The 15,523-nt window shown below is 42.4% G+C and overlaps 1 protein-coding gene across 1 annotated transcript in view; it reads left to right on the top strand.

The window, feature by feature from the left end:
- Window positions 1–4,823: 4,823 nt before the first annotated feature.
- The window catches only part of LOC114547131 (sodium/potassium/calcium exchanger 3), a 104,021-nt gene continuing 93,321 nt past the window's right edge, over window positions 4,824–15,523 (top strand). The window contains exons 1-2 of the mRNA XM_028566370.1: window positions 4,824–5,328; window positions 11,513–11,641. Coding sequence (XP_028422171.1) covers window positions 5,133–5,328; window positions 11,513–11,641 — 325 coding nt within the window. The 5' untranslated portion in view covers window positions 4,824–5,132. The remainder of the gene's footprint in view (window positions 5,329–11,512; window positions 11,642–15,523) is intronic.

A 15,523-nucleotide genomic window follows, 5' to 3' on the forward strand; every position in this document is an offset into this window, starting at 1 on the left:
CTTGCCTCTCTCTCTCTCTCTCTCTCTCTCTCTCTCTCTCTCTCTCTCTCTCTCTCTCTCTCTCTCTCTCTCTCTCTCTTTCTCTCTTTCTTTTATTTTATCAGTCTAAGCTCCATGCTCCCAAGGGTTAAAAAGGCACAATGAAACCAGTTGCCTAGAGCCCTGACCACTTTTTCCATTCTTGCTGGAAAGTTTCCAGTGCTATTTATATGAAACCTCAGGCCCGACAATCAAGAAACCCATTTGGCCAGGATAAAGAATTATGCATTATCCTAAAGTTCTTCTGTTCAACTTAAATCGGTACACAGAAAACATCAGAAATGGCGGCCACACTGTGAACTCTATCTCTCGTTTTGTAGACACCGATAATGCAGTGAGTGAGTAGACTACATATACAAGTGCAGGCGCAAGGGAAATCAATCCATATGACCGAACTACTATTGTGCAGCCAAACAAAATACTACACCTAATCTGTCCTGGCTTGATGTGTGATTTGCTGCAGTAAGAGTTCCAACTCTTATTTTTAGACCAAAATTCACCAGGACAATGTTTATTCATGTTGTCTTTTGGCTAGGATAGTGACATATTTTAGAATGATGACATTATTACTGCTATCATTCGTAGGAGATGTAGTTGGCCTGGAAGGCATCAGTGTTTGGCTGCTGCCCGCAGGGTTTTGTGTGAGTGGGATTAGTCCCAACAACTAAAGTTATTGTTGTGTTCTATCTTTATATGTCTGCTGTGTTCTACCACTAGGCGGCACTGTTGTAAAGCAGGTATTAGTTGAGACCCTGAGCACAGAGAGTGAGAGAAGAAGATGGCGACTACTGAATGTGCCGTGCTTTGCTACCATGCTTGCTACCTATTAAGAACTGTTGTAATAATGTAATGCTTCCTGTTGAAGTAAGCGGCACTTGTTGAACATTCCGGCATTCTTCTATTCACCAGCCTACACTACAGTTATAAGACAGCCAATACAGCTTCACAAACATAACTTTATATTATTATACTTATTCATGGTGTATGCAATGCAGTACACCATTTCTTTCAAGTACAGGCTGTTGCACTGTATATCAATAAAAGGCATTCCCAGAAGAGGGCAGCGAAAGGCACATGTCTACTTCACCTTAACCAATCAACAAAAATTTCCAGTTTTGATCTCAGAATTTGGATTTTAAACTCTTTTCACATGTGGCCCTAATGCAAAATTACGAATCTCACTATGGCCACGCCAAGACCCGCCCTACGAAGCAGCTCGATTGGTTGGGGTTAGGCATTTGACCTCGAGTGGTTAAGGGATAGGACCTGAACAAATGGGGTTACGTTACCTTGCGTAAGCATGGACGCATGGCCAATATATGCTATTGAAGGGCGGGTCTTGGCGTGGCCATAGTGGGATTCGTAATATTGCGGCCCTAATCCTCTTCCATATACGCACTATAGCTTTAACTAACTTTATTTTTATGAGCTTTTAATGACAAATGCATGGTTTGGTCGAAATTCAGTTGTTGAGCCAAAACATGCCACAAACCATCAATCAATCAATCAATCAATGTCTGAAATTATTTATTTTTTTTGGCATTTCTGCCTTTATTGGATAGGAAAGCTGAGACATGAAAGGAAGGGGGGGGGGGGGAAGACGTGCAAGAAAACCATCACAGGTCGGACTCAAACCCTGGATCTTCCGCGTCGAGGAATAAACCTCTGCATGTGGGCGCCCACTCTACCAAGTGAGCTAACCGGACACATCTGAAATGATTTTAAAGTATTGTTGGGTACTTTTTGACTAGGGATCGACCGATACTAGTTTTTCAAGGCTGATACCGATACCGATTATAAGTAGTTAATAAACCTGATAACCAATATTTGGAGCCGATATGCATATATAGTGTAAAAATGAAAATTAAGATTTTGGATTGTTACAAACTCCAACACAAAGCTTTGTTTAAAGGAACACGCCAACTTATTGGGAATTTAGCTTATTCACCATAACCCCCAGAGTTAGACAAGTCGATACATATCCTTCTCATCTCAGTGTGTGCTGTAACGCTGCCTGACGGCTCCAGCGGCATCAGGCCATCACAGAACATGCAGGTGAATGGTTCCAGTAATCCTACTGCTCCAAATAAATGACAAAATAACACCAACATGTTCCTATTTACATGTTGTGATTTATAGAGTCACAGCGTGTACAAAAAACAACGTAACATGAGACACAGCCATCTTCTAACTATAAACAAACCGGGAACTATATTCTCAGGCAGTACTTGGGCGGAGTGATATGCTCGCAGCAAGCCTGTCTGAGAATATAGTTCCCGGTTTGTTTACTGTTAGAAGATGGCTGTGTCTCATGTGACGTTGTTTTTTGTACACGCTGCAACTATACAAATCACAACATATAAATAGGAACATGCTGGCGTTATTTTGTCACTTTTGTCACAATTGGGAGCAGTAGGCTAGTTGGAACCAGTTACCTGCAGGATCTGTGCTAGGCTAAGCTAATGCTGGAACCGTCAGACAGCGTTACAGCACGCACGGAGATGAGAAGGGTATGTATCGACTTGTCTTACTCTGGGGGTTACGGTGAATAAGTTAAATTCCCAATAAGTCGGCGTGTTCCTTTAAATGCTTTAAGCGATTATTTAATAAATGAGAAACTTTCAACAGAATACACAGTAAAAGAGAGTCAGATTGTGTTGTAGGCGGGAATCTGCAAAATACCAAAAATCGGCCCGATAATCGGCCAGGGTAGATAATCGGTCTATCCCCACTGTTGACTACCAAAATATTACCCTATTTTGTAAAATATTTAGTACTTTAAGTGTGGTTTTGTACCTGACATTATTTGACTAGTTGTGAATTCAAAATAATTTTAAATTGCCCAAAATATAAATAAAAGCAAATAAATATGTAAGAATTGTACCTGCACCTACGATATACTGACATTGTAATCCGAAACATGCTCACATTGCGATTTTATTCAAGAAAGCGGCACTTTCTCAGCATTGCTTCACACACGTGTTCATAGGAGACTTACTTGGAACATTCTCAAACCCTGATAACCTGAGAAATCTATGCATTTTACCATTCAGGAACTACCATAACCACTGGGTCATCACTGCTGTATGGCCTACAAGTGTGTCCCAAGTGCACTATGTCTGTATGCACTTTGAGCCACTACCAAACAGCAGGCACACAAAGTCAGCTGATGACCATAGTGATCATTTTGCTATATATTTAGAGTAAATACTGGACTTCTTTGGTCTGGTGGCTATTAACGCAACAACAAATGAATGCTAGTGTTGCTGCTTTGTGTCTGCTAGATTTGCTAACATGTTCACCATTAGGGTTGGGCATCATTTTCATTTGAACAGTTCTGATTCCAATTCTGATTCTTCCTTTCGATTTAGTTTAGATTCTTTGAGGGGTGAGGCAATTTAGTTTTGATACAAAGGTGATTTACAGTTTTTAAAGGTCCCATGGCATGAAAAAGTCACTTTATGAGGGTTTTTAACATTAATATGAGTTCCCCCAGCCTGCCTATGGCCCCCCAGGCCACACCCCCACTCTCCACCTTGCCCCCCCCCCTCTCTCCTCCTCAATAGCTACAGACACAGAAATGGCACATCCTAAGGAAAGCTCATTGTGGGACTGGCTCTAGTGGCTGTAATTCTGCACCAAGGCTGAATTTGGGGAAAGAGACTTCAGATACAGTATTAGGGCACCACTAAGGTCTATATAAAAGAGACTTCAGATACAGTATTAGGGGACCACTAAGGTCTATATACAAAGGGGACCAGAGGTATATTAAAAGATACAGTATTAGGGGACCACTAAGGTATATATAAAAGAGACTTCAGATACAGTATTAGGGGACCACTAAGGTATATATAAAAGAGACTTCAGATACAGTATTAGGGGACCACTAAGGTCTATATAAAAAGACTTCAGATACAGTATTAGGGGACCACTAAGGTCTATATAAAAAAGACTTCAGATACAGTATTAGGGGACCACTAAGGTCTATATAAAAGAGACTTCAGATACAGTATTAGGGGACCACTAAGGTCTATATAAAAGAGACTTCAGATACAGTATTAGGTGACCACTAAGGTCTATATAAAAGAGACTTCAGATACAGTATTAGGGGACCACTAAGGTCTATATAAAAAAGACTTCAGATACAGTATTAGGGGACTACTAAGGCCTATATAAAAGAGTCTTCAGATACAGTATTAGGGGACCACTAAGGTCTATATAAAAGCATCCTTAGAGCACTATGTCATGGGACCATTTAACATAAAATAAAGCCACACTTTAGAGCGCCGCTTACTGTGCTCCATGGATGCAACAGAGCAAGCGCCTGCCGATGATCGGATTCAAAACCAAATTTTGTTTGTTTTTTAAGCGGATTTGAGTTGTAACCCGTTCTCAATGCCCAATCCTATTCACCATATCTACTTTATGAGTAGATATGGAAAAAAATATATCAATACAGCTTTAATGGTGGTAGTCTACATTGAATAACATAGAAATGCCAAAAACGTACACAAGTTCAGCGTCATATGGGTAGAAATTTCTTAGCCACACACATAGCCTATACGTTTTTTTTCCAGTAGCCTATAGGAAAAATATTACCTGGCTTTTTACCTTAGTCAATGTGTGTGTGTACATTCCCACGCGCATCATCTCTCTCTCTCCCAGTCTCTCTCTCTCTCTCAGTGTCTCTCTCTCTCTCCCAGTCTCTCTCTCTCTCTCAGTGTCTCTCTCTCTCTCTCAGTCTCTCTCTCTCTCTCTTCCCCGTGTCTCCCTCGGCACTCAGCACGCGGACGCCTCCATGGAGGGCTCGTGCAGCAGTCCTCTGCCCTACTACTCCCAAAGCCACATTTCAACATGACTTAAGAGGCTGAGCCCGGCTCTTCCAGCCAGAAACAGTTTTTGCTAAACAGCCCTCGCAGCATCCCAGCGGTACCACTTTCCAACTTTAAAACAACATCCCCCCCTGCTCCTTTGAAGCCCATCCCCTTTAGTTTTTTTTTCTTCTTTTTTTTTCATCCATTCCAGACAGATACGTCAGTCCCGGGAATTAAACGAGGTTGCTCGGTATTTTTTTGTTTACTTCGGTGCTCCGCATGGATGTGGCAGCGGCAGGGAGGATGACTCTGCCGGGTATCCGACTCCGGAATCGGCCGACGCAAGTGATGCCGAACCAGCGGAAGGTGAAAGCCAGACGGAAAAGACGAAAGGAGTTGGTTTTAATCCAGATATGCTTGTTCGGCGGCTTGCTTCTGGTCGTGAAGGGGGTTTCCTACTTAGCGGAAAATGCAGGTGAGGATTTTAGCCGTTTGTTCAGCTCCTGTTCGGAGCACTGGGATGCCAGCTGAATTCCCTGGAGGGCAGAGCACTGGGAAATGCAGGTAGTTCGAGCACTGGGATGCCGGGGAAGGGGAGCTGAATTCCCCCAGTAGTTGGCTTGTTTGTTTCATCGCTGTAGGCTGTTTGGCTCTGTAACATTTCTCCAGTTACCTGTCTTTATATTTCCACCTCTTGTCACCAAACACACAGCTGTAACGTTACTAAGGCTAAATGTGCTCGTAAATACACGTTAACATTAGTGTATGCATCTACATAGTGAAAACCATCGTACTAAAAGCTTCATGTTATCACTTAATGCTAAATGTTAGACTCTTCATTTCTCCACAGGAACTAGTGTGTCACATTCATCAACTGTCTAAATGAACTGTTTGGTTTCACTGTAAAGTGTGACCATGTGTTTTGGGTAGGCTACTGAACGTTCTGAAATAGCCTGTTCTTACAAGACTCGCATTAGTTGTGTTCCGAATTAGAACTGCACAATATAGGCTAGCCTATAGTTTTTTTTTTTTTAAATCCTGATCGCGGTATCAACTGGCCCAATAAATTCATTGCGAAGATTTCTTGTATTAGTTGAAAGAAAATATCAGTAGAAAACTGCACTTTAAAATGTAAAGTGCAGTCATTTTTTTTTTTTGTGGTTTTTTTTTAATAGTCCTATTCAATTCAGTGTTCAATTTGTTCAATAAAAGAATGTTGGTTAATGATTTCCTTTCATTTGTTTTAAATTCAACAAGAATTTTATTGTATTTTAGCAGAATACTAAAAAGCAGCAGAACTGAGAAGCCTACACTTTACTCATTTATCGCGAGTATCAAGATATTCAACAAAGTATAACGTAACGCATATTTCCCTCATATCGTGCAGCCGTATCCCAAGCATTATAATCATAACTTACAAACGTGTGTGTTTCACATCATGTATGGGTTATGGTTAAGCTGTCCACGACAGAACCACTGCATTGTCATATTGTGTTAAAACATGTGAGAACCGTCAATTTGATCTCGAGCTGGGCAATATATCGATATTATATCGATATCGTGATATGAGACTAGTATCGTCTTAGATTTTGGATTATTTTCAAAATATCGTGATATGACATAAGTGTTGTCTTTTCCTGATTTTAAAGGCTGCATTACAGTAAAGTGATGTCATTTTCTGAACTTACCAGACTGTTGTAACTGTTCTATTATTAACCTTTACCCACTTAGTCATTATATCCACATTACTGGTGATTATTTATCACAAATCTCATTGTGTAAATATTTTGTGAAAGCACCAATAGTCAACACTTCAATATCGTTGGGGTATGATATCGAGGTATTTGGTCAAAAATATCGTGATATTTGATTTTCTCCATATCGCCCAGCCATAGTTTGAGCTGAAAACTCCCATGGGTGTCAGAGCATCAAGGTGTCTACAGGCCTACTGGCATGCAGCTATACTGCATGCTGTCACTGAATCATCCATCAGAGCTTTAACTACTGTATGGGATGCTGTTCTGGGCTGAGGGATGCAGAGGCTCCTGCAGTTCAGGTGTTTTAGCTGCAGAGTGGTGAAATCAGGGCACTGAGCCCTCAGGGTACATAGGCCTACATCTCCAGGTTACTGCAAATGTTTGCACACATCCCTCCAACTTTATTTCAGTGCTGTTCTGACATTAGAGGTGGGGGAAAATTTCTACTTATCTTTCTATTTTTTTCTGTCTTTTTTTCTTTCTATCTATTTTTCTTTCTTACCTTTTTCTCTTTCTTTATTTTTTCTGAATTATGTGTTTAACGCTCAACGTTTCCCGGGGGCATGGCGCCCAGAAGCCCCCGCCGTTATAAATGTGTCCCCACCAGTGTTGAAACAAATCCTACGCCCCTGAGTGCAGTTCTTCCTAACGGCAAACATCTGCACCATTTGACCTGATGTCTGCATGTTCCTCTCTTTCTCTTTTTTGAACTATCTTTGACTGTGCTCCCCCCCCCCCCAACACTCCACTTGATTACTGAGTCGGTGTCAGCTAAAGTGAGACATATTCACTTTCTATGGACAGAAGGCCTGCATGAATATTCATACATACTCATGATTTGTGCATCATCAGTGGGACTCATTCACCCCCGCCCTTCTTTTCCTCCCCATGCACTGCGTATCCTGGTTACATGGGAATGCAACAGTGCTGCTTGCTCTCTGCATGTGCTCCAAATTAGAGGGGAACAAGGGATGACACTGGGGCGTTTAATGCATTTCCCTTGTCCCCATTGTGTTCTTGTTAAGATCCTAATCAGCTCGCCGGAATGTCAATTGAAGTTGATTATTTATGATGCGCTTAATGAAGTTCTGCTAAATTGAGCTTGGTGTTGTGGAGCTGGAAGCGGAGAGCTCCACGCCTCCTCCTCACTGTGGTGCATTAATCATTCCCTCCTCTTCTTCATCTTCTCTCCGCGTGCAAGATAGCGGAATATAGAAGGAGGGAGGGAGCGATTACAGCGCTGGCAGTCACGCACGCAAACCCCACTGCTGCTGCCGCTACTAGCTGCTGAGTGTGGTGTAGTGAAGGTGAGGCCAGGTGAGAAGTTCAGCACTGCCCCGAGGACTATTGAATAACTGGGCCTTTTTCATTTTATTTGAATCCCTCTCTCTTAGGCCAGGCTTGTGGTTGGCAGGGTGGAAAGGGCAGAGCGCTCCTGCTGGGCTCTCTGAAGTATGAAATTAATTCATCGGTGTTGCTGCTTTACTTGAAGAATGTGCAGATGTAGCCACAGTGGGAGCCCCACTTTGTACGCTGCACTGTCGCTCCACCCACCCCGAGAGGATTTTGTTTTGGAAAATCATGAAATTCCCCCATCAATGTATGAATCGCGGGGGAGGGGGGGGGGAGATATACCAAGCCGACGCATCTGTGGTGCACTCCTCCAGCTGCGCACTGCCCTATTGTTACATAAAGAATCAAAGTTGAATGTGACGGAGAAGACAACCCTGGCGCATTAAAAATAAACCTCATTGCTTGACATGCACTTTTTTCTAAGTGCAACATCACAGCAACACTAACATGTAACCTGTACATAGAAATGAAAAGGCCCAATTCGTGACAGTAAAAGAAACGGTGGTAATGTGGTGAATGTGCTGAAATACACTAGAGCTGAAACAATTAATCAATTAGATGATCGACGGAAAATGCATTTGGTAATCGATTATTTGTTTCACTCATTTTTTTTTAAAGGAGAATTCCGGTCGATTTCAACACGTAGCTCTGTTGGTTGTTTTCACGTAGTGCTGTCGGTAGGGAGAAAAACGAAAATAATCGGTGTTGCCTACACCGAGTCATGCTACTGCTAGCTTTCTCACCCAGGCGGCTGAAACAGGGCAGGTTTTAAACGTGCTTTTAGCCTCTTAAAATGTTCGAGATGTCATTACAAGTGCCTACCCATGTGAAGTGAACACAGTGAATCTGACTGCAGTAGATGTGAAAGAAATGCACAGAAGTTGTGCTATTTCATACCTTCTCTTTAGTTCCGGTGTTCCAGTGGTGGGACTACAAGACTAGTGCTTGGGGACCGTCTACAAACTACAACACCGAAAAGCGATACAAAAATATTTTCTAAAATAGCAATATGCTTATTTTTTAAAAGTAAGTGCTGTAGTACAACTAGCAGGAGACATGTTCATAATTGAGGTAAGTATGGAGACACTACCTTATTTAATCATTAAATTAAATTAAATTAAATTAAATTAATACATATTTTTGTTGTACCTCTTTTGGTGTTGTAGTTTGTAGACGGTCCCTAAGCACTCATCTTGCCGTCTCCCCTTTCCTGTCTTACGCTGTACTCTCAATAAAGGCAAAGGAAACAACAACATTAGCATAACTACAATATTCAAGACCATACAACAAAATAGTAACAAAATAGACCATAAAGCATATAAACACATGTATAAATGACAACATCTTAAGCCCATCATGCACATCTCTCCCCAGCACAAAGCTTCTTAGGAGCCCTCCAGAAAGCTTAGATACTTTCCCCATTTTCTAGTGTAGACATCCAATCTGGCAAACCGTTTTTTTTCAAACGCCTCCACCTTAGCCATCTCGGAAGCCCACTACTGGATTGAAGGCACCCCTTCATTCTTCCATCCTCTTAAAAGAATCTGTCTGGTTATCATTAAACTAGTGTGGACCCAGCTTCTCATGTGTTCATCCCGTTTAGGATTGACCCATCTCCCAGAACAAATAATCTTGGGCTGAATGGAACCTGGGTCCCTGCAATCCGCCATGTTCTTGCCAGTCAAAAATGTCAATCTGCGAATGAAATGAAATGTCATTCGCTCCTTTTTCAACTATAAGGTCAATATTGTTTTTCACTAACGACATTATATGGGACTAAGCTTTAGGAGCTTTCCATCTTTATTCTCCTCCCGGTTACGTGGCATTCGGAGATCGACTCTTTTTGACTGGCAAGAAGATGGCGGATAGCGTAACCAACAACTGCTAAAGTGAGTTGTTCAAAATCTTTCTTTTTAGTAAACTCTGTGTACACAAGCAATGTTTCTCAATGCTGGAGAGCATGTGTAGAGCCCCTGGTGATACTTGGAGCAAAGTTTCATGTTGTTTCGAGCCTTCTTAGTGTGTTAAAAATAGTGATTTTGATGCTATCATAGTAGCGCCCTAGCACATTCAAAAAGCCATTTGACCGAAAACAAGAATACGGTAAACCTTAAAAGTAGCGTTTCCGTCCTAATTATGCTTTTAAACGAAAGTTTGACTTGGGTACATTCACAAAAAGACCCTAGGTTGCAGTTTGGCGAGAGTTACGCTTTAAGAAAGCAGCCTTCAGAGTAACAAGTCGGTGTATAATCAGTGGACAAAATCGGTATTTAGATATAAAAGGTCCATTTTCATTCAGCCGAAAAAATTCACTTTATTGGCCGCTATATTGTTAATCTGTGAGTACAGCCTGACCCTGGAGTTAAAACTAAGATTAGCTCTCCTATTCAAGTTTATGTTTTGCTTGTTCAACAGTTGTTTAGAGAGGATTGGAATAACTATTTTAATTTTTCTGTTGTTATCATTTTGGGGCTGGTGGTTTTCCTTTGGGGCTGGTTAAAACCTCTTTGCAGGGCGCCAAAAAATTCCTCTATGCAGGAAAAACCCTGAGTCAGGCTCTAGTAATCTCAGAACATGACAACGGCGCCGATGAACTTGACGAGCTGTTTCTACTTGCAGTGTGATTTTCTTATTATTTACATTGTCACCAGGCACTCATCGCACTTCCTGACATGCCTCAAAACTGCTTTGGTAGCTCACCTGGTTGAGCGTGCGCCCCATGGACCAAGGTTCAGGCTACATTTACTGTACATTGCCACGTTTTGGTTTTTAAGCAAAGTTTTTGAGCCAAAAGCGATCTTCATGCACACAAGTGTTTTTAGCTCCAGTAGAACTAATCTGCATTTAAACTAACCCGCCCAAACTGCATATCTCATCATCAACATTTTAGTATACTGGGCATGTAAGAAGGAGGCAGCATGTATACGCCGCCCGTTGCTGGTAGCAAAGGTCTCCGTTTGCGGCTATTGAGACCGCAACACAACCCCCGCAGATTCCAAACCTAAACTGGGTCAGAAGTGTTTTCAAATGTCTCCGGTTTAGGGGGCTCTGAAACTCCAGAGCAGGGGGAATGCGAGGTGTAAACGATATTTGTTTTCAAACCAAAACGTAGCCATGTAAATGTAGCCTCAGTCCTCACTGCAGCGGCCCCATGTTCCATTCCGACCCGCGGCCCTTTGCTGCATGTTATCACCCCCCCTCCTCTCTCTCTCTCTCTCTGTCGCCCACTATTCTTCATCTGTCCTATCAAATAAAGGCCAAAAAAAATGTGTGCACGGTGCAGAGTCTGACACAGATCGGGACCGAGACTGTTTAGAGTCATTGCGCAATGAGCTTCTGTGGTTATTATCACACCTTTCACTACAGTTTCTGATTCAAATCATAACTTTTGATATTTTCTTTTACCCATGCTCATACTACTCAAAGTTTCATCAGTACTGAAACTCAGGTATCTTATCACAGTTTCACACTCAAGGTTCTTTGTATAAAACGCACATCTTTGAATCTGTTGGGGAAAGTCGACTTTAAACTGTGATAAACATCCTCCAGGTTTCCATGTGTCCAGCCACGGCAGCGACGGCCAGGAGAGATGGGCAGGGAGGAGGCTACTGCAGGAAATGGACAACAGCAGCCTAGAGGACATGGAGAGGGAAGAATCTAAGAACTGCACGGCTCCAGGTAAGACGCAGACAGGATGAAAGAAAGAGGACACCCAAGTGTTCTTACCCCCCTTCTCCCCCCTCCCTCCCTCCTTCTCTCTGCCTCCCTCCAGAACAAAGGGAGGGAGATGGGGGGGGGGGAGAAAAAGGAGCAAGAAAGTGAAAAACAAATCATCGCCCCAAATGTTCTGTCTTTCTACCCTCTCTGGTCCCCCCTATTTTCTCTTCCTGATGTGGGGTAACCCAGATTTTGAGGTCAGATGATTTCCCACGAGCACCGGCTACAGCAGGCGGTGACATTCTGGCTGCCTCAGCGGGTTTTCTTTTTTTCGCACTTGGTCTCCGTCACACTTTTTTTTCTTTTTTTTTTCTCGGATCCTGCAGATATCATTCTCACTTCCTCCACTTAAGCTTTCCCTCTCTGCCTCGCACCGAGTCTCTTTTCATCTCTCCCATTCCTTTCCTCTGTTTCCCTTTTTTTTTTTACTCCCCACGGTGGCCACATCTTAGAAAGAAAAATCTCTGTTTCCATGGCGACCTTTTATCTTATCGTCAACCAGCAACTTCTCGTCGAAGCGCTCAAGGATAGCGTGAGGATGCTGGAGGCATTTTGGGCGGCTTCTTCTTTGTAAAGTTAAAAAAATCACTCAGTCGCGTTAGAAGCTTTGAAACGGGCCACATGTAGGTGACTTTTATTCAATGAAATGAAATGCTTTTACGTCATTTTAAAAGCCTGTCTATTCATGTTATCCAGCCAGTTTCACATTGGATCTAGGGCTGCACGATATGAGGAAAATATCTTATTGCCATTATTTTGACTGATATTGCGATATGATTCACAATGTTGGAGGGAATGATCATTTTTGTATCATTATTCTCACATTTTCATTGAAAAATATTAAAATTAAAATGATTATACTGTGAGTTTTGCAGTGATCTGCACCGTGATCTGTGGGATAGGTTAGGATTTGTAGGCCGGGACGTCTCTGCAGCACCACACTACCTAATTCACGATGGTTTGACACATATTGCGATTTCAGTAAAATTGCGATTAATTGTGCAGCCCTAATTGGATCAGTCCTTATGCACGCATGGACTCCATGCACTCCACCATTACCCATATCTGTTGCTATTTTTAGATGGTACTAAGAGATGGAAGGACATTCGATGTTCACTCCTGTTATAATTAACGTGTACAAGATAGGATGGAGAGAGATGGCTTCACTGCAGGTCACACTGACGTTTGTTCTTTTTACCTTGGGCGCGAGTCGATTGGCCTCTCCATCACAGGGAGGGCCCGCGTCTCTCCTGAGCTCATTGGGCAAAATGGCCGTCATCAATCTTCTTTGCCTCCTCTCCCAAGGTTGGCGCTGTCATCTATAAAGGGATCCGCGGTCAAAGTTCAACTTATTTTCTTATCCTGCTTATTATACAGTAGCTGCCCTCGTCTCCTCGGAGGCTAAATTTAACGCTCATACCCTGATGTCGTTAGCTCCTGCTGCCCTCTTGAGAATGGCAAGGTTTTTGCTGAAAGAACAACTTATTTTCTGGATGCGTTGCCCCCTCTGATGATGCGCTCCTCTCCCTGGTATAAGACATAAATGTACCCTTGTGGGGAGTTAGTGAGTTCTTCTTCATTCGACCGTTGACAGGGAAGAATCTGTGGGTTTTTAAAAAGGATGGTGGATGTGTATGGTGAGAGCAGTTGCATTTTAGTAGGTTATGTTCAGGGCTGCAACTAATGTTTTTTCAATGTCAAAAATGTGTAAAATGTGAGAGAAAAGTAAATAATTCTGCAACTTCCAGGTTGAAAGGACTTTTTATTTTGTCAGACCAACTGACTAAAGGTTTTCTCTTTGACACAGCCCAGTAGCCCGAGGAATTACGTTCATTCTAGTCTCGCATTGACCAACCTTCCTCCACAGCGCTGCAAAGGAGGGTCTGGCTAGTCCACACAGCATTTCGGGATGGGAGAAAAATGTGCTCTGGTTTATTGGCATTTCTTTAAACCAATCACAATCGTCTTGGGCAGCGCTAAGCGCCGGGCAGAGCAACGGCGCCTCTGCTAAATAGCCTCGGGAAGGAACTTGTTTTGGTGTTTATGTGTACGTTCAAAAGTAGTTTTAGTCGTGCAACAGAAAGCTCAGATTGGACAGATAGTCTAGCTAGCTGTCTGGATTTACCCTGCAGAGATCTGAGGAGCAGTTAACCATAGTCCTCACAAATCCACACAAGTTTAAAATTCAAACACAAAGAAAGCGGAAGGTAATGGACATCCGGCCAAAAAAAGGGGGACATCCGGCAGACTTTCCGGGGGCCCATGAACAATCCCAGTAGTGAAACCTCATGCATATAGACTGCGTTCATTCAGACCCAATGCAGGAAGTAGTGTGCCTTTCATGTAGCGAGGCAGAAAGTAAGTATGTAGAGGTGTAATGTATCCGACATTCATGCAGGAGACCGCAGTTTGCGTCCCGTCACAGACCTGCTCTTGAGGTTCACTCTCATTTAGTTTTTTAACCATAACCATGATTTTTCCCTAACCTTAAAGAGGAAGTGATTTTACACATCAGAGTGTGTTCACAGGTGCTGTGGTACTACATACACGTTGTATAAAAAGATGTATAAAGCCTTTTAAAGCCTCCAGAGGGAGCTGCGCTAAATCTAATCATTTACTTCATGTGATGTCACTTGAGTCAGCATTCACAGTTTAAAAAAAAAAAAAATTGGAGTTTTTCATTTCTGTCAATTGGCTAATCAACTTTGACTAGTTATTTGCGTGATCGAGTTGTGTGTGTGTGTGATCATGTAGAAGCTTGCACAAGCATTTGTGCTAGGGCTGCACGATATGAGGAAAAGATCTAATTTTAGAGATTATTTTGACTAATATTGCGATTGCGATACGATTCACGATTTTGGAGGGAATGCTCATTTTTGTATCGTTATGTTCATTTTCATTGAAAAATATATAATAATAAAAAATAAAAAAAAGATTATAGTGTGATTTATTTCGAGGATCTGTACCAAACAAAGATTTTTTTCTTTCTTTAGCCTGTAGGATACGATTTGACAGTTTGACACATAGTTTGCCTTTAACAGTTATTGCGCCCCACCTGCGATTTGGATACTGCACTAGTCCATATTAAGTTTTTGATAAAATTGCGATTAATTGTGCGGCCCTAATTTGTGCAAAACCAGATTGCGTGCGTGTGTTTCCACAGCTTGCCAGCCACAGAGTAGAGCACAAGCCTGGCTGATGAGGAAGTATCCCAACATGAGCCCTGTGTTCTGGGAGGATGCAGCACGGCGGAGGCACTCACTGATTGTTGCCTGAAATTAGAGGCCTGCTGATCAAGTGCGAGAGAGACAGTCGGACAGCAGAGAGGGAGAGAGAAAGGCCCTCATTTGCTAATTTCCCCCCTACCAGCCACACAAGAAACAAGCCATCATACCCATCATTACAGCTCCCTCCCTGATTTTAATTGTGAGGGGTCCCTGCCGCTTCTACGGATTTCTTGTTTATTCCCCCCACCCCCTCTCTATCACTCTATCATTTCTCACTCAGGGGGAAAAGAGAGGAAGCACAGGCAGCGGCTGGTAGTAATGGTTGAGATTGGTTACATCTTAATAACTTTCAGGCATTAGTTTTCCCTTGAGGTTTGCAAATTGCTAAAAAAAAAAGTCAAAATAGAGTTTCCTGATTGGAAAATGGGTGGAGAGTTCACATGCTGTGTGTGTGTGTGTGTGTGTGTGTGTGTGTCTGTCTCTCTCTCTCTCTCTCTCTAACTGGGGAGGTGAATACAAGCAATCTTACACAAAAGAGCCCTCTCTTTTTTGCTCTTGACCTTCCTTTTATCATGTAAAGCAGGAGTTGTTCATTTTAATGAATTTGCCGCCCAAA

The sequence above is a fragment of the Perca flavescens genome, chromosome 2 (assembly GCF_004354835.1).
Source record: "Perca flavescens isolate YP-PL-M2 chromosome 2, PFLA_1.0, whole genome shotgun sequence".
Lineage (NCBI taxonomy): Eukaryota > Metazoa > Chordata > Actinopteri > Perciformes > Percidae > Perca > Perca flavescens.